At 42.1% G+C, this 19,808-nt stretch overlaps 1 protein-coding gene across 2 annotated transcripts in view; it reads left to right on the top strand.

Annotated features, from left to right (window-relative positions):
• furinb (furin (paired basic amino acid cleaving enzyme) b) overlaps nt 1-19,808 on the top strand; it is an 86,395-nt gene that overhangs the window by 22,500 nt on the left and 44,087 nt on the right. For both annotated transcript variants that reach the window (XM_037766131.1, XM_037766130.1), the window contains exon 3: nt 15,490-15,588. In XM_037766131.1, the coding sequence (XP_037622059.1) occupies nt 15,490-15,588 (99 nt within the window). The remainder of the gene's footprint in view (nt 1-15,489; nt 15,589-19,808) is intronic.

Raw genomic sequence — 19,808 nt, 5'->3', positions numbered from 1 at the left:
CAGTTTTGTTTTAAACTTATTTCTTTGAATGGAGCAAACTAAATATAATAATTTATTTCCTCAACATTTTAGTGATGTTTTTACTTCGGGCCAGTTAAAATTGTTTTTCAGGACTGTGGTGGAAAAATAAGTTAGTCTGGAGCCCTGGGATCTACTTAAATGTCCACCTGTGGATCCCGGGGGACTCAATACACTGAAAACCTACCCAGCAACAGCACTGTCTATAGTGACACAGACACTCAAGCAAGCATTTCAAAGACAGCCTGCTTATGCACCCTTTAACGTTAATGCACATTTGATATAGGTTGATGCGAACCAAAAGTGCTGTTTTGTGATTTCCGATATAAAACTTGATGAAATGATTCCGTCTTCGTCTCTAGAGGCCAGACTTCTGAAGGAGTGTAGGGGCGGAGTAAATTTCGTTGAGAGATTGACAATTGAGAAGATTCCTTTCAAGCTATTAACTGAATAGAGCACCATGGAGGCTGTCAAGAATGACTGAAACTCTCCTCCTCAGGTTTTCATCATAAACCTAATGGCATTCTGCTACCAGCTGCATTGTTGTGGTTTGTTGTAGGAGGATTTTGAAAAAAAAAACGCACCAGGCTGTCTCCACCCAGCCCTCAGAAAATGTCTGTGTCTCTGTTATGGATGTATGAGAGGAAATTGAAAAACAAAATGAGGTTTAAAAATAAAATGTATTAAGGTTCTCAGGTTGTTCATCCCTTGTTGTGTTTCGCAGAAAGCCCAGTATGCTGCCGTCCTCTGCGTAATAGAAAAACAGTCCTAAAGGTGGTACTCGTATGATGTAGCTTACCACAACGCTTCAGCCATTTATCATTGTTATGAAGGCTATCATGGGACCTTGCACAAGAGTCCTTTATAATAAGTGCAGTGTTCTCTCATATTTCCAGCGCTGCCACACAAATGCATACACCCCACACAGCAAATATGAGTGGTGGTTTACTCCTTCTGTTTCTGCTGCATTCGATTTATATAAGCCTGCTGCAATATGATATCTTAAATAGAAACATACTATGGCTGAACTCTCTTTCCCCTTATCGCAAATAAATGTTTTCTGAATCATCTCCCAATTATTTTTGCCTTCTCTCCTCCTTCACACTGCGCCTGGGTATTGTTGTACGATGATTATAGGTATTTGGTCTGTTTTCTACTGATCACACTGTGTTGTGCCAAGATGAAATGGTGGTAAATGTCATGCCCTTTGCAGCGAAGGGATGTTTCGCCTCGAATAGCACCATAACAAAGCATATACCTGGCTTGGCTTGGCTGAATGCCACGGGGGGAAAGCTCTCTTTAATAGCTTAATTTATGCTCGGCCATTAAATAATCTGACCATTGTCTCAACAACGCTGTCACACCCTGCGTTCACACCTCGCCAACAATAAATAAAAACGATATAAATTATTAAATAGAGTGATCAAACAATGCGTCTTCTCATGTGGGTGGAAAGTCAAGGGGCATTAGCATAGCTATAAATAGAAAAACAAATGTAACACTCATATATATGACTATATTTCCTTACTTTCTTGGCTGCACTTCAAGGAAGTGGCAGCAAACTTTCAATCACACAACACAACCGTCCTTGATGTCACTTGCTTCTTTACAAAATTCAGTGTGCACGCAGCAGTGACAGTTATTCCCTGTGACACTTTTCTCAGTTGGAGATGTGTCATTTTTTCATGGCAGAAGTGTTGAGAGTGTTAAGCAACCACATATTACTTACGATTTGAGTTTGATATTCATACACATGCTTACATTATCCTGTTTTTTATCTTGCCTTTTTTGTTTCTGATGCATTTGTGCAGTGACTCATTGAAGTCCAACTGCTCCACCATCCCCTCAGATTTGGGCACAGATCCAGCTCCCTTACAGAGGTTAATCCAGGCGCTCATGAATGTACGCAAAGCTCAAGCTCCCATTCTCAACACGCAGAGACCCCAATTCTCAAACTCTCTATGTTTTGATGTCCTCGACTGTCTGTGCTTCTGAGGTTCAAGGAAGGGGGCTTCATGTTCCATGAATTTGAACGAGGCTCGGTTCAAAGTCACACCCCTCTCCACTCTTGTAGTCGGCTCGCTCGTCTGGTTACTTGGCCTGCCGCGTGTTGTGGCCTGGGCCCCTCTCGGGAAGCGGACAGAGGGAGCTCGAGTCTTTCTGTTTGATCTACTAAGGGCACTGTGAAGATCTACTTTTTTAACTGCAAGAATATGTTTTATTAGACTAGACTGTATATCATATGGTACAATTCGTTCATTTCAGACCACTGAATAATTTGAACAGTACGCCATGTATTTTGATATAGATCTGTGGAACTAGATGATACCTTGTCTTTGTTTTTTTATCTCGTTTTCATCAAATCTAGATACGGAGAAACCACTTTAATGGTTCAGGCAAACTTCACTTGTGTGCGTCCAAAGTCTCAAATATTATATTAAGTTTTAATAAATGAAGATAATCATCAGACCATAATTTAAATTAGAATAGAACACATTTCAAGCACTTTCTTTTTTATCTTGCACGGAGGGAAAATGAATGTGACAAATATTAATTAAACTATGAATGTTATTAAATATGCCTTTAATGTGCACTGTTGTGTGCATGTATGTATCTATGATAGCACATGCAAGGAGGAAATTGAGCTGTCATTTCATATTATTACAGCTCATCATTACGGCTGCATATCAGGCCTCGGTACCTTTTGAGTGCCGTCTATACTGTGTACATAGATCTTAGCATCAAAAGCTGAAACATGGTAGTTTGATCACATATATTGTATTTTTAGTAGGGCTGTCAATCGATTAAAATATTTAATCACGATTAATTGCATGATTGTCCATAGTTAATTGCTATTAATTGCAAATTAATCACACATTTTTGACCTGTTAAAAATGCACCTTAAATTTGTCAAGTATTTAATACTCTTATCAACGAGTGGGCAAATATGCTGCTTTATGCAAATATATGCATATACGTATTATTGGAAATCATTTAACAACACAAAATAATGACAATTATTGTCCATAAACCCTCACAGGTACTGCATTTAGCATAAAAGTATGCTCAAATCATAACATGGCAAACTGCAGCCCAACAGGCAACAACAGCTGTCAGTGTGTCAGTGTGCTGACTTGACTATGACTTGCCCCAAACTGCATGTGATTATCATAAAGTGGGCATGTCTGTAAAGGGGAGACTCGTGGGTACCCATAGAACCCATTTTCATTCACATATCTTGAGGTCAGAGGTCAAGGAACCACTTTGAAAATGGCCATGCCAGTTTTTCCTCGCAAAAATTTAGCCTATAGCGTTATTTAGCCCCCTTCTCAACAAGCTAGCATGATCGTTGATATGGTTGATACCAATAGCTTCTTTAGATTTTCTAGTTTCATATGATACCACTTCACTGTAGCTTTAAAACTAAAAAAATTGCGTTGCATTAATGCATTAAAGAGATTAGTGGCGTTAAAATGAATTTGCATTGACAGCCCTAATTTGTAGACAAATTTCTTGTACAGATGTTTGTGTAAACACTGATGCCCTAGACAAGACTTGGCTAAATGACAGAAGTATTTTGTATTTCATACTCATCAGATAAGGTATTCAAAAATATATTTTTTTTATATTGGCAAAGGAAATCAGTGACTGGCACAAGTATCAAAAAAGATGATATTCCCTTTATTACTCATTGCTATTTTAAAAGGGTTTTCTAATTTCCTAGTAGTGAAACAAGCTGCATATCTTTGCTGGTCCGGTCCACTTAACTCTAGAGAAAACATGTACTCACCTTTAAACCTGCAGTAGGCAGAATGTTTTTGGCATCATTGGGCAAGAATTACATAATAACCTTTCAGCATATTGTAATTCAAGTGCTCTGAGAGATAACTAGACTTCTGCACCTCCTCTTGCTTCTGTTTTCAGGCATTAAAAAATCTAGCCCTTGACGGGAAACTTTGGCCAATCACAGGTCATTTCAGGGAGAGAGCATTGGACGCAGCTGTCAATCACTCGCAAACTCAAATATGAATATAAATACAAGAGAAATGCAATGAGAAAGTGTGCTCCAGCTGATGTTTCTGAAAACATTTGAGGTGGGAAATAGGCATTACAGTAACAGAATATTGATTCATATTTGATCAGCGCTGCCTAGTTTGACTGTTTGATTGGAGTTTGCGAGTGATTGACAGCTGCTCAGAGACGGCAGGCTCCAGCTCGGCTCTGATTGGTTGTTTTCCTCCAGTCTGTGAAATCTTGCAGATGCCATTAGGAGCACCAGAGGACACAGAGGCACATGATTTTTTTCAGATTACCTGTCTCGTGCACTACTGTCAGGATATACAGACCACTTTATAAAAATAACTTTTTTTAGTCATATTTGCTCTAATTCTACCCGCTGCTGTGGGAATAAAAAAATGTATCTTTATAATGATGATGGTGTTTTGCAGGTTGTGTTTACTTATTGTTTTCTTTGCAATTAGATGTGTCTACTGGTTGACGAATGAATAATAATAGCAGTGAAACAGGCACACAAATAGAAACTGTGGTATTTGGAGAGGTTTATATGGTGTGTGCCTCCATCTGTTAAAATGACAGAAAGACTGAGGAGGCGTTGCACATAGTGCCGTTGACCCTATCTGGGCAGACAGGCAGCAGCCTGCACAATCCTGACACCTAAATTGCATTGCGTCGCTGGATTGCCAGTGACACACCGAAACCTACAGCACCTTTCGACCCACTGCAGCGCATGGCGAGGTACCAAAGTGCTGAACAGTGCAGTAAAAAACATCACTGCACCTCAGGAAAAATGCTACAAACACAGAATCCACAATGTACTGAAATACATACAGCACAGTAGTCTGTAGATAAATGTGATCATTTGTAATACGATCACACACAGCCTGAATCTGTCAGGTTTTCTATATTGAGCAGATAGAAAGACATGAATGATTTTAATAAGGGTCTCAACACGGGGAGAGGGATAAAATGTAAGCACTGAACGTGTCGGTTTTAATAGATGGAACCGGAGGAAGAGTCGCTGGGGGGGTGAGTGAAAGACACGCAGAATAAAGGAATTAAACTGACGAGCGCTGAATGGAAGTGGAACCTATTTACTTCAGTTCTTGAAAACTAGGGTGACGGAGCCTGACAGAGGCTGCTCTTCTGGCGCCGGGGAATTCAGCATAGGTGATGTGGAAAAAGAGCAGTGGGCTGAGTTACACTCTGCAAATGAATAATCCAGCAGCCTCACAGAATCCCAGCGCTCTTAAACAGGCCACCATCTGAGGAGCGAGCCGGAGGGGACGGCTCGAGGCTGGAGTTGTCTTTTTTTATTGACCTCATCGCACACTGAGCGAGCGGGGAGACAGAGATGTAGAGGTGCGAGTGAGTCTGCGTGTGTCTCTCTGAATGCGCAGGTGTTTCTCCATCGCCTTGTGATGTTTAAGTGAGGGCGTGAGGTGATTCCTGTCTCTGGGGGGGTTTTGTTTTTTCATTCAGTGGCGTTGCGTCCTCTTGCTGCATGTCTGTAGGCGCTGACAGCTTCCATTTTCTTGAGCTGAGCCCTTGAAGTGAAGGGCACACACATAGGCAGAGGACATTTTGCACATTTCCTTTTCAGTAGTCCATCACTGCTGCATTTGCAGCTGTACACCCACGACGCCTCTCTCCGTGCTCCTTCCTCCCCTCTCGCAGCCATTGATAGATTGACTGATCTGAGTCTATGAAAAATCAATAGGACAGCTCTTTGAGTGCTCTACACATTGATTTTTCATGGACTGTAGTTACTGTACTAACAAGTAGCGTGCTTTTCATTCCTTGGGAGAATGTGCCCTTTCATTAGTGCGGACAACAGGTTGAGACAAAGTCATGTCGGAGCACGAGGGCGTAATAACATAAATGAGTGGAGGAGGACGAAGAGGGAGATATTGTTTTTTTTTTTTTTTATATGACAGTCAAGTGTTGCTACTCACTTCAGATCGGAATTGCTTTTAAATTTTTATGGCATGGCAATCAAGGCGACACGCCGCCTCCAGGCATAAACTGAAGGCCAACAGCGGCGCTCAGGTTGTACTTGAACAGCACAACACCTTAGCATACTAAACACTATAACACACTCAATATTTCAAAAGATTTCCAGTTGCAATGAGGTTCTTTTTTTAAACCGTTCTCCAGCTATTTTTTTCCCTCTTCATTTACATAACACCATGCTTCATTGCCTACGCTCTTTGTCGGATGCACTCACCGTGGTGGCACGTTTTGCCTCCATAGCTTTCTTTAGATCCACTCATGCTGCTCGGTTTCAGAATGCGTGTTTGCTCTACCCCTCTCCCGACGGCTTGGAAATTAACCCAGTTTGATCTCAATGCTTTGCTTTCCGCTGAAGTTGTTTTCATACATCATCAAGTCTTCTCCGGTTTTTCCTCATGGCAAGTGGAAGAGGCCCCGTGTGGCCCTGGTTTCAGCAAAGACTCTGTTTACCGACGCAGTGTTAGTATATACCTTACCCTCTCTCTTCTCTTTTTTTTTGCTCCTCTATTTCTTGCTCAACGAATGGTAAAAGCAGCATTATATGTAGCTCCTCTCAGCCCTAGCCTTGACAGACCATTGCTCTGTAATATATATGAGCAGGTTAACAGCATGATTACTGATATTACCAGCTAAAGGAGAAACCAGCACGCTGCTCTAGAGCACTGCAAAAAGCAATGGATCCAGCTCTCCCTTGACTCCATGAATATTCGACGCTCCGGTGAAGCATAGTTAAAGTTGGGTGTTTACTAATTTGGTTAACACATTTCTCCGACCAGGACAGGGATTTGAGGCGGGAGAATCAGCCCGGTGGGATAAATCTTAAAATTAAAAAGGCAAAGAGTGATCTGAAATATTTAAAAGGTCTCTCTCCCTCTCTCACACAAACACACACACACACACACACACACACACACACACACACACACATAGGTCTTTGTTGTATCCCTTTCTCAAGGCCAGAGCTCTGAATCGCTGCTGTGTAGGTGTGTGCGTGCACTTATGTAAATGACTTTGAACACCAGCAGCGTGTTTGTGAGTTCGATATGCTGGCTGGTTGTATCAGTGCCACTCTCAGCAAGGTTTGGCTGAGTGATGATGTGGCTTTTACTCTGCATGTGTGTATGTGTGTGTGTGTGTGTGTGTGTGTGTCTGTGTGTGTGCGTGTGCATGTGGTTTTTGATAAGCCCCCTCTCCCTGCTCTGTCCCTTATCTGTTCTCTGAAAAATCACACCATAGAGATAAAGTACATCGGGAATGCTACTTTTTCGAAAAAAAAAAAAGTTTATGTCTGCAGCAAATGCATGAGATTCAGACCATTTAATGTTCTGGTCTAATCTAGCTCATTGCATCGAGGCATAAGAGATACGGTGTAGATCCACCATGTTTTATTCAGGCATGGAATCCTAGAGGGAGATACAATCATTGATTAGAATTACAAGGCAGTAGTCATTTGCTGTGACAGAACTGTTTGAATTTAGTTTTACGGTGATGTTAGCCAAAGGTCAGGCATCAGTAGGAGCTCTCTTGGTGTCTCGCATGCTTTTTGTACCCATTTCCGACTTAGTTTTCCACCTCCTTCCCTCGTCTATTCTCCTGCGATGTGTTTCTTTCTCCTGCCTCCCCTTTCATTTCTCTCCTTTCTTTCATATTCCGTCCGTGTGTCGCACTCTCCCCAGAATAGGAATAGCTCTTGACGGACACGCCGTGATTTAGACTCTCTTTACCTTGTTCAAGGTCTTTGTGCTTTTTTCAACAGCTGCTTTAATAACTCTTCTTTATTTTTATTAAAGAGGACTTCAATGGCCTTAATCGGTTTTCACACCTTTCATGCTGCCTCCGCCTTGTTACTCCACCGCTACTGGAGGGACAGTCTTCATGGGCATTTTGTTCAGTCTTTGCTATTCAGCCACACAATTAGCCAGAACAGTTTTGTGGCTCAGCTTTTTCCCCAGGACGTCAATTCCCCCGAGCCGCCGAATGCAGACGAGGCGGGCAACATGCAGAATCGGAGCTAAGATGCAAACAAATAATTACCCTTCATTTGAAAACACTCAATTAGCCGCTATTTCAGAGTAAAATAATGACTTTCTCCCACTAAGCGGAACCCCAGAGTTCCAGCTGTAATTAGTCTAAAAGATGGAGGCCCAGTGGCTCAGTGGAGACGATAACAACACAACTGTTTTATTAACCCAAAAGCGTACCAACGCACAACAAGATATTTTCTGTGTATATAAGCTGCAAGCACCCATTGCTGTAGGGTTTTTGCACTGATGCGTGTTTGTGTGGATACGCAACATGAATCAAAGGAAAGGCAACATATAAAAGGAGAAAGCCTTGGTGGGCAATCAATGTGCCGCTGACATTTCTATCTCAGATGTGCAACAGAAGCTGCTTCAGTCTGAAAGCCTTTGCTTTGTACTGTATACTGTAGAAAGAGCATTGTGTGCTCACACATTTATGTGCCCACTGTAGCATCTTCCATCAAGGTTAGTGGAGTCGTATATCACAGGCGGTGAATTAAGGTGCTCACTGTTTAAAGTGAATTACTTTTATTGCTGTGTCTCTAACCAACCATTGATGCTCTAGTGTTTTTCCCTGAAAGATGGCTCTGATTGACGCCAGTTCCAATAAAGAGGATTTGCCTCTGTGCACTTTTCCCAAGCTTAAGGGAATACACTTAATGTGGACGTCTGTCACAGTCAATATCAGCGTAGTGGCCCTTTAAGCTCCCAATGCTGAATACTGAATATTTGTATTCAGCACCCATACTGAATGCATACAACCACACACACTATTATCATTGCATTAGTTGGCTGGAGACTCTCTCTGCTGCCTCTACACCACCGCATCTCTGAATATTGGAATTCTTTTAAGTCTCCCTGCAGAATTTCTGTGTGGTGATAAGAAAAAATGAGATTTTATTATCCAGCAAGCGCCTATCACTTGAGACAACCGCAGCGTGCCTGGCACGAAGCAAATTTCAGGCACATTTCTCAGCGAGTACGGTGCATAATTTTACCCTCACTAGTTTTGATGAGAATGAAAAATTTTCAAATCAGTTTGTGACATTGGATAGTTGCCGAAACACTGGTATGCACACACGCTGCAATGTGAAATAACATTAGGTAACAGCCCAGTGAAAGCTCGCTACATTTCTGTTTTTCGGCGCCACTGATCTGAAGCCAATCCCCTGTGGCCAATATTGACTTAACAACTGTGGCAGGAGGTGGCTGGAGACCAAGGCAGCCACCATAGAGAGAGCCCATAACAGGACACGCAGCAGAATGTGGGATGTAGGAGACGCACCATGACATTACCTTCAGTCACCTTGAAGTCTAATAACCACTCTGACTGATAACGTCAGCAGATGGCTTGAATTCCCCGGTGGAGTGTAGGAAAAATGTAGCGTGACCTCTGCTTTGGAACACGCTGTGTGTAAACCGTGTCTTTTAGCGTTCATTGCCCAACAGTGAGTGGTAGGTAGAGAAAATAGGCAAGGTAAAGGGTTATTCAAGAAATAAAAAATCAAAAGTGGTACACTGAGTGGGCTGAAGACATGGTGGAAAAAACCCAGAGTGCAACTGGTTGATTTCTCTTTGATGCTTCACAGCTCTCGGACAGACTGAAAGCTTTTGATAAGCAATCTTAATGTCAGTTGCATTCAAAGTCAGCTAACGCGTAGACTCCCACATTATGTCTGTTTCTTATAAGTTCAAAGATGTTCAAATTACAAGCTTGAAATAGTTGACATTTACATCAGATGAATCCAATTCAGAAAAATATCAGTTCAAAAGTAATGTCATTTTCAAAACAGTCACGGAATTCAAGATCTTGTCACGGCCGTACAGGGGATGCCAACAAAGAGTGGAGGGTTCAGGAGAGTCTCGGTGTTCACGCTTGCAGACTCACAGGAAGAGAGGGCTGACCTATTGTGGAAGCAGTGGGCAACTTCTGGGTCTGAAAAGTTAAGTCAAGGCTGAAGTGCCTTAAAATTGCATTATTTCTAACAGCCAGCAGGGGGCGACTCCTCTGGTTGCAAAAAGAAGTCTGATTGTATAGAAGTCTATGAGAAAATGACCCTACTTCTCACTTGATTTATTACCTCAGTAAACATTGTAAACATGAATTTATGGTCTCAATCGCTAGTTTCAAGTCTTCTTCAATACAGCATGATGTTCATTTAGTAAATAATGGTCCCATTTAGAGTCAAATAGACCATAAAGCAGGGTATGCTTTAGGGCGTGGCAACCTTGTGATTGACAGGTCGCTACCACGGCGTTGTCCGGTCTGGGTGTTGTCCCGTTTTCATCTTACAACGTTAACCCTTTCACAGTGTGTTTTCAGTTCATGAAAGTTAATTGTAACATTTTTGGTTGTCTAAAAACGTATTCAGTGTTCGGTTGTACTTAGCTGCACGCTCTTTTGTCACTTCTGGTTGCAAAGGCTTCAAAACGGCAGTTCACAAACCAATGGGTGACGTCACGGTGACTATGTCCACTTCTTATATACAGTACAGTCAAAGTGTGAAAGCTATAGTTGCATTAAGGCTTTTGTCTTTTTGTGTCTTGTATTCACAAGTCTGCATTTCAGACTCGACATGTTTCACTGATGATCAGCGAGGAAGTTATTGTAAATATGTAATATAATAATGAACAATTGGGTCATATTTATTGTAAGTATTTTTGAAGTTTCAGACAGAGATCAATACAGCGGTTCTATTACAGAAACATAAGCATGTTAGTTTTAATGAAGTTAAAGAAAAGTCCTGAAAACTGATAACTACAAGAAAATTAGTTATTATCAGTAATCTTCTCTGCCAACAAACAAAAACAGCACCAGACCTCAACAGATCCTCAGTGTATTTTATCATGAAAGATGAAAAACATGATTACGGTTCCCTTATGGACGGCTTTGGTGCTCAGGTCTTTCAGAGAAGAAAAAAAAAGGGATTTATTATGCTCCATCTATTGTCTCTTAAAACACATTACAAGTGGTACTTTCACTGGATTTTACAAGGACGTTTTACTGTAGTCTGTCCTTTCAGTATCTACTGCTTTCACTCTCTGAGAACATAAACTTTACTGAAATACTCTTTTGGATAAAGTGAAAAGGGGAATAAACCTGAATATACGGACTCCAAAGCCATTCAGCGACCCTCTTATTCAAAATCATGCCCCAATTATCTGAAAATAAATCCATCTTATTCTCCAAAAGATTATTTTAAGATCAATTATACTTATCAGCTATTGTTGGCTTGTCTTTGATCCACATATAATAAGAGATTAAACATGTATAGTAGAGTGTAAGATTCTTGCTGTCTTACTTTTCCCTTTTATACTTGCTCTACTTGCATACATGCCCCTGGAAATAAGAACAGAATGGTTCTTCAAGTCCACGAGGTGCAGATTTGGATTTGGCCAGAGGGAAAGTCTTGAAAACAGTAATTTGCCACAACTCGAGTCTGCTCTCTCACAGAGCTGATACACAGATTCATTTTCATAAATGTATCATTCTTCTGTGTAGATACACATTTTTACTGTATACTATACGTAACTACATACTAAACCCTAGGCATGTAGAATAATCTTATATTAATTCATTTAGATTTACAGTTATTTGGACTATTATTGTGAAAGGATTATCTTGTGCTGACCAGTGGGCAACCTCTGGGGTCTGAAAAGTGAAGCCAATGCTAGAGTGCCTTAAACTTGCATTCTTTCTATTAGCCAGCAGGGGGCGACTCCTCTGGTTGCAAAAAGAAGTCTGATTGTATAGAAGTCTATGAGAAAATGACCCTACTTCTCACTTGATTTATTACCTCAGTAAACATTGTAAACATGAGTTTACAAGTTTCAAGTCTTCTTCAATACAGCATGATCTTCTTTTAGTAAATTATGGTCCCATTTAGAGTCAAATAGATGATAAAGCAGGGTATGCTTTAGGACGTGGCTACCTTGTGATTGACAGGCCGCCACCACGGCGTTGTTTGGTCTGGGAGTTGATTGTGTTTTCGTCTTTCACCCTTTCACAGTGTGTTTTCAGTTCATGGAAGTTAATAGTAACATTTATGGTCGCCTAAATACGTCTTATTCAGCATTTGGTTGTACTTAGCTCCACCCTCGCGTGTCACTTCTGGTTGCAAAAAAAACAAGATGGTGACGGGCAAAATGCCAAACTCAAGGCTTCAAAACGGCAGTTCACAAACCAGTGGGTGATGTCACGGTGACTACTGTACGTCCATTTCTTATATACATTGTATGGTTCTGACTATGCATGACTATCTGACTTCATCCAAATAAATGTCACTTCCCTTTAGAGCTGAAACAATTAGTCGATTCATTTATATCATTGTAAACTTTAATTAATTTATCGACAAACCAATTGGTAAATTAATATTGGAAGTAATCGTTAATTGCAGCCCTACTTTCCTGTTCTAGATTAGTAATTTTAACTTTTTTTAGTCATATACTGTAGATGCACCCTCCTGTTAAAGATTTACCTCAAGGCTACAGGAAGGTATAGACAAGACGGAGATAGGTGCGAAAAACAACTAAAGTAAGAAACACAAGAGATATGAGCGTAAAGGACAGTGTTCCTCTAAGGCAGACTCAAAGCATAGTGGCAGGGTGACTAATGACCCACAGTGCTCTCAATTATTATCGCTGGCACGCACGCACACACACACACACTCGCGCCGTATGATTCATTCTGGTTCAGGCTGTAGAGAGGCATGACTCAGCCGCACTCATGGGCAGCTACACCAACATTTCTATCTCCATCTCAATTTCCCAAGACCCATAGACGCTTGGTCTAAATGAGGACATCAGCACTCTAGGAAATAGGTTTGTCCCACAGAAAAGCCACCCCGGTGCAGCACAAATTAGCTTCCCGCCCTGCTGCAATCAATGTGAAAGTGGGTCTCATTAATTTCTTGGGTCACATCCCTCATCACACCTCAGCCTTGCATCATTCAGAGGCTATTTCCTTTTGCATGGCTTTGGCGTTATTTTCCAGACGAGGTGTCTGTAAGGTCAGTCACTGATTTGCTGAATTTACTTAAGATGTCACGATGTCAGCATCAACTGAGGATTTTTCACAACAGTGTCTCCAAGGACAGTATACTGTTATAGTGATATAAATACACCCTTCATTATGGTGTTAGCTATATTACTTAAAGAGGACCTTTTGTGCTTTTTCCCTTTCCTTGAGTGTGTAATATAGTTTCTTTGTGCATGTAAAAGGTCTGAAAGTTACAAAGCCCAAAGTCCACACCAAAGGGAGTTACTCTCCCCCACAGAAAACTGCTCCTGAACTGCCTGAAATGCCTCGCTTGAAGTCCCTCCTTTTCTTCTGTAACGTGGTGATGTCACCACGTAACACATTTGAGTAATACCTGCCTAGCGGCTAGTTTGGAACGCCCGCAAACAAAGCTGGTTAGAGCGGAGCTGGAGCGGAGTTCGAAGAGATTGGTTCAGTTGACCAAACAAAACAGTGGGCAAGCTGACCAATCAGAGCAGACTGGACTGAAAAGGAGGGGCGGCGGGCGGGAGCTCAAACAGAGCGTTTCAGACAGAGGGTGAAAAGAGATGCTGCAGCACAGCCAGTATAAGACAAATAAAGTGTTTTTTTTATATTAAAGCGTGTAAACAATGTTTTATTAGGAACCCAAAATACAAGTATGCACCTGAAAATTAACATAATAGGTCCTCTTTAAACTTTACTATATTGCCTATTTATATATTTCTGCTTGACATTTGGGAGCGTTGTGATAATTAACAAGTAATGCTGGGCTTGAACACATAAGCTGTTTAACCCATGTCTATGTAAGTTTGAATCAGTAAAGAAATCTTTTTTTACGTTGACATTTTCGTCGTGCTCTTGCCACATTTGAATCATTTAAGGATTGTTTTTCTGCAGAGCTGTCTCCTCACGAAAGCCACCTTATTCATCTTTCCCCACACATAATTGCGTGCAGCCTGAACTCCAAGGGGACGAGAGATCATTTTTGTACCAAGCTGAGCAATTTAAAACTGATGGTCACTCAGTTTATGTGGAAATTATCACAGCAAGTGATTCAAAATCAAATCTTAATTACAAATATTTGACAAATGAAGTCAAATTGGCCCGGCGCTAGGCTGGCAGCTTTATATCAGCGCTGCCAGAACCGGGCCTGAGAGCTCCAGCCTCCAGTCTGGCCGCCTCGCCGACAGCCAGCCAGCCTGCAGAATCAGCCTGCAGCCCCAGGAGAGCCTTCCATCCTGCTGCGTCTGCTCTTCTCCCTCCTCACACACATCCATCCTGCCTGGTCGGCCTGTCAAACCCTGCGTCTCCCTCCCCCCTCTGCCTCCCTCCGTCATCCCCCTCTTCCTCCGCTCCACTGGGCTTGTGAAGGTGAGCCAGTCCCCAGTGGCACTACTGTACAGATTGCAATGCTTCCTCTTCAAACGGAGGCTTTCTCTCTTGTGAATTCCCGTGTAAAGAGTGGCTCCTCGTCTCCCTCTTCCTCCACCTTTTGTTTGGTTATTTTTTGTCTTTTTGCGGCGCACTTATCTCTGGATGTCTTTATTATTTAGCCTCCATGTTGCTCTCAGGTCAGCCGTCCTCGACGATGATGACTATAGAGGCGCAGGGCGCTCCGTGTGTCACTTAAGAGCAAAGCTGACAAAAAGAAAGCACTCCCCGAGGTTTTTAGGCCAGTTTTGGTGACAGCTGTCACCCAACCGCTTGTCCTTAAAAGCTCTTTTATGAGCAGGCTGTGCAACGGGACAATGACAGCGGCACGAGGAATGCGTCAGTCTAGCTCTGAAGTGACACTATCTCTAATGGATGCGTCTAATCATTTTTGATAGATGATGTCCATCTGCAGTTGTGTAATGGATGTCTTTCTGTTGGGGCACTTCTGTGTGTGTGTGTGTGTGTGTGTCTGACATTTTCTCCAATTTGCAAAGAGCTTACATCTCTTCACCACACTTCCAGGTTCTGTTCCTCTAGGTTGTGTTGCTCAGTGTGGAATAAATTATCATTCATCAAAGCTGAAACATGTTTCTGAGCTTTGTTCAAACCCTAAACTCAACGAATATCTCACACCGCACTGGCTAGTGAAATTTGAACACCTCATTTAAATGATATAAGACACATTTTGTTAGCATTCAACAACTCTCATGTGGCTTTTACAGCACTTCTGTGGCTCACGCAATATGTTGTGGGTGCTGATAAAATAATGCTCTCTAACTGCCAGTGCAGTAATAGATATTCTTTTAGCTTTGAATATGGAGAGAACAAATTACCCGACTCCGATGTCCAAATGGATGCGTCTCTTTTCAGCTCTTTCTGAAACAGTCTGCACATTTTACTTGTGTGTCTATGAAAGCCATGGCGTGTTATATAGCCGTCCAGTCACTGCGGGTGAACTCATTGCTTTTTCCCTTTCTGTTTGTGCAGGTTTTTGGAGATTATTATCACTTCAGGCATCATGCCGTGGAGAAGAGGGCTTTGTCTGGCCACAGGGGGATGCACATCCGACTGCAAAAAGAACCTCAGGTAAGACTGTTGTCAGCTCTCACACTGCTCATTGTTGGCAACAAAAGGCCAAAAGACAGATTGGATTACACGCAGAGTGTGTATATATCACAAGACAAAAGGATGCCAGCGTCAATGACAGCTTGTCAAACTCTGTATTCTTTTTAGTCCACGCCGGTCCTTCCATCTGTCCCCCTGACCTGATCTGAGGTACCACATAGCTGCGAAATATGCAAAATAAACCCAACACAACAGCTGGGGGTGTCTCTGTGTTTGGCCTTGCTTTTTCTCCAGTCTTAGCAAAATCATTATTTGCATCTAAATGTTAACTAGAGAGGAAAATTGGCATGCATCCATATAAAGCAACATCCAAAAACAAGAACATTTTCCTTCCCTGAATGTCATCTTCGTTTGGACATCTGGTCCTGAATTTGCACACCAATTTATACCTGGCATACTATAACTCTGCAAAATCTCAGCTTCTATATATACATACCAGATGTAGGTGAGTCAGCATGTAAATGCCAACATGGTGGAACGGAAGTTTTTTTTTTCTTCTTACTAAGGATTAAGAGATCAGCAGTCTGGCTTTACCAGACCTGTATATCCAAACTATGTTTGCACTGTTCCTACCAAGGAGATAGGTCTCGCAGTATCCGCTGTTATTCTATTATAGGTAAAAAAAAACTGTATTGATTTTATTTCTTAAATTGAAGAGAATTCAACTCTTGTCACACATTTGTTTTTTCCTCATAGACTTTGAAAATGACAGAGAGAGCCAGAGGAGAGAGTGGAGGAGGACTGTTGTAAATCAGCCATCATGAATAACAAGAGCCTTGTCTTAGGTTGCTTTGCATAATGAAGTTCATGCACTGGCTTGGAACAAATGTGGTGGTTCATTTCGGCTAACACAGAATAGTCTTCATTACAGCTAAACATCCACAATCCAGCAGACTTCAGATCGAAGCACATCCACCTGAGCCACCTCACACTACAGGAAAAAAACACCTCCAGGAAACACTAGATACAATATTTTTCTTTTATGTACAAGGTAAAGTATTCCCTTGTACATAGAAATGGTAATTAGATGTGAAATTTATGGATTATTACGTTGCTGTCTTGTGAAGGCAGCAGGCGATATGCAAATAACAGGCCTATATGAAATATGTAACTTTACCCACTATCAGAAGATCACATTATTTGGGTCATGTTATCAAAAGAAGAGAGTCTGTAGGAAATGCAGAAAGTACACTTTTCGGATGAACTTTACACTTCTCCAGTTTGTGTGTTGGGGGCAAAAACTGTGGTTACTAGGGTACATTCTTAAGTCGAAGAATGTCATAACCTTTCGCAAGCTGTGCTCATGGGCTTCGCTGCTTTTATTCACACCAGAGCTGTCGAGGGAGGAAATGTGGTTTGGACCTGAGTGGGCAAAATGCCACACAGGTCCCAGTAAGCAAAATAGTGATAACTCCACAAACCTCACTGACGATGGTTTTATTTGTTTTCTAGAAAATAATGTGGAAAATTGTTCTGTTGACAGTGAGAGCTGTGGAAGAGGCATGTTGTTGTTTTACTAGTGGAATGTTTTTATGCTTGGAGTGCGGTAAACAAAATGCTCTTCACCTCCGTTGTGTGTGAATCCTCAGTGGTAGAAATCTCAAAACCTAGAAGAAATTGTTTTTGCATTGGCCCCTCGGGGTGGTCTGACTCAGCAGATGTAGACTGCAGGTATAAGTCTGCCATTGGCCGTGTATGTCATGCGCCATTCTCCTCCCCTTCCGATATATGCGTCATTTATTTTGCAAGGGCGACGTCGCTGCATCCTGAGCTTAGTGCCGCCCACGACGATTGTGGTTGGTTTAAAGAAATACAAACAAGCCAGATGTAATTGTTTACCCTATAGCAGAATGATAATGTGTAGAGCCAGACCTTTCTTTAGCGCTGACACAGCGCTGTGAAGATAGGTCTGGCTATGAACCAGATTTGACTGTTAGCTCATTAATTGAACGTTATCAGTCGTTATAAGCCTCATAGATGTGGGTCAGAAGGGGCCTACTACACCTACTACATTGTAAAAGTGAAAGTGAAACTTAAAAGCAATACATTCTAACACGTTGTAAAACTGAATGAAACAGTTAAGTTTAGGGAAAAAGATCATGTTTTGGCTTAAAATAACTATGTTTGAAAAGTGAAACTTTCTACACTACACATCATTGGTTTCACACAGGATGCGAAACCCGACCTCCTGGGTGAAAGTACTGTCCCGTCCCATCCCATCCATCGCCCTCGACCTCCACCCCATATGGAGTTTCATACTCTTTATACTACATCTCCTGACTTCTGCTTTTGCTCTGATGATAATTACTACGGTCGCTAGAGGTCGCTGTCGTCTTCTTTATCTCTTCTTTCGGTGATCGCCCATGTGAATCGATGATAAAACCTTCTTGTGGGTGTAGCAGGGTCCTACTGATCCACATGTATGAGGCTTATAACCACTGATAACACACATTTAAAGATCTGATAACAGTCTAACGGGCCAGGCTATGCAAGACTACACTGGGGAAAATATGTTTCTTTGTGATTTTGATGAACTGACCCTTTAAATCTGCCAATCAGTAATGTTGATAGGGTGTTCATGTAACAGTTTGTTAAAATCCTCATTTAAAATAATGCTTAATGCTTCCCCATTGATGTCAAAGAAAAGTTGAACTGTCAACCCATGCATCAGCAGCAATAACTACAGGTATATACAGTATGTGTGCGCACTAGTGCGGTAGACACCCACTCTTTCAGTGCTGCTCCCGCCTGACTCAGCAACACGCTGCTGTCATGTTTGCATTGGAAACACTGGAGGCAGTGGTGGAAATTGCTTCTATTTAAAAGCATCCTAAGAGGTACCTGACTGGTGCTAAAAAGGGGGCAGTTACTAAGCAAGAACAGACTCAGGCCATCTGTAGTAGGGTAGGCCTGCCAAGTAGATCCCAAGGACTGTTCTGTAGCTTTTCCCGAGCCCAAGCTCAAGCTGGCTGAGGAGAGGACTGATGTGGTCTGACAAGCGCTGAAGGCCCCAAGACATCATTAGTGAGATATGGTGACATTCAGCGAGGCCAGTGGTGTCAGGGGTCAGGCTAAGTGGATGTTAACAAGGCTCTGAGAGCATATGGGTTCAGAGGCATCCGCCGGGAGCTGGTAGAGTCCTGTGGCACTCAAATGGTTGTAAGGTTTTTTTTTAGATCTCCAAAATCAGCAACAAATGAGATTTAGTATGGGTAGTCACAAAGGAAAGATTTTGTCGAGGATTTAACGATGTACTGGATTTTAGAGTTTGGTGAGGATAAAATGCAGAATGAACCGCAGGACTAATAAGAAACGGTCAACGGAAAGTTGATGTTGCCTTTAATAAGTGGCTTGCAAGGAGCAGAATTAATCTGGAAGATGGAAAGGGAGGTGTCTGTGCCATCTGGCAAAACCAAACGAGAGAGAAAGCATCTTGAATTTGAAACCTTCAGTCCTAACAGCAAAGCCAGGCAGATAAAGACATTTTTTGACAGAAGAGATTCCATCTCTCAGGTTCATCTCTGTCAACGGTTCAAGTTAACACCGTGCTTGAACCCCGCAGCTATTCAGGGCGGCAGGTTTCTGGCTACGGAGCAACAGTTTGTCCCTAGGTTACCTACACCACCCACACAACCGGAAAACAGACCAAACCTCAGGCAAAGCATGACCACTGCCAAAAAACACCACAGCGTTAGTGAGTGGGTTACATGTGTTTATTTATGAGCGTTTGTGTAGTCATATTTGTGTGTCTGTGCGACCATCTGATCCCTGGAAAAGGGGAAATCAAAGGTTCTGCTTCACCTGGTTCAAAGCGAACGCATTTAAAAGGCAGTGGAAACATAATGGCTGGATTTAGATTAGTCAGTGCTCAGCTTTGAGCTTGTTACAGTGTTTCCTCTCTGTAATCCGGCTGCCGTCTCTCACATTACCTCCATTGTCTCTTCCCCTGTGCTCCGCGGTGCTAACATGCCGCTTATCGCCGTCCCCTTTGAATAATCACACAGTGGCAAGATGACATTGGCAGCTGCATAAGCTTTTACCATTATGCTTGCAAGGGTTGTTTGTCATCTCCTCTCCGCGCCCCACACCTTCTCCATGAGGGAAAGAATCGATTTGTTTTGGGGTGGCTGCTGTTGGTTTTGTACAAACCGCAGTGTAAGGCGGCTTACTGCATGCTGTGT

Source organism: Sebastes umbrosus, chromosome 4, assembly GCF_015220745.1.
Source record: "Sebastes umbrosus isolate fSebUmb1 chromosome 4, fSebUmb1.pri, whole genome shotgun sequence".
In the NCBI taxonomy this organism is placed as follows: domain Eukaryota; kingdom Metazoa; phylum Chordata; class Actinopteri; order Perciformes; family Sebastidae; genus Sebastes; species Sebastes umbrosus.
This window is presented reverse-complemented; position numbering and strand designations above follow the sequence as displayed.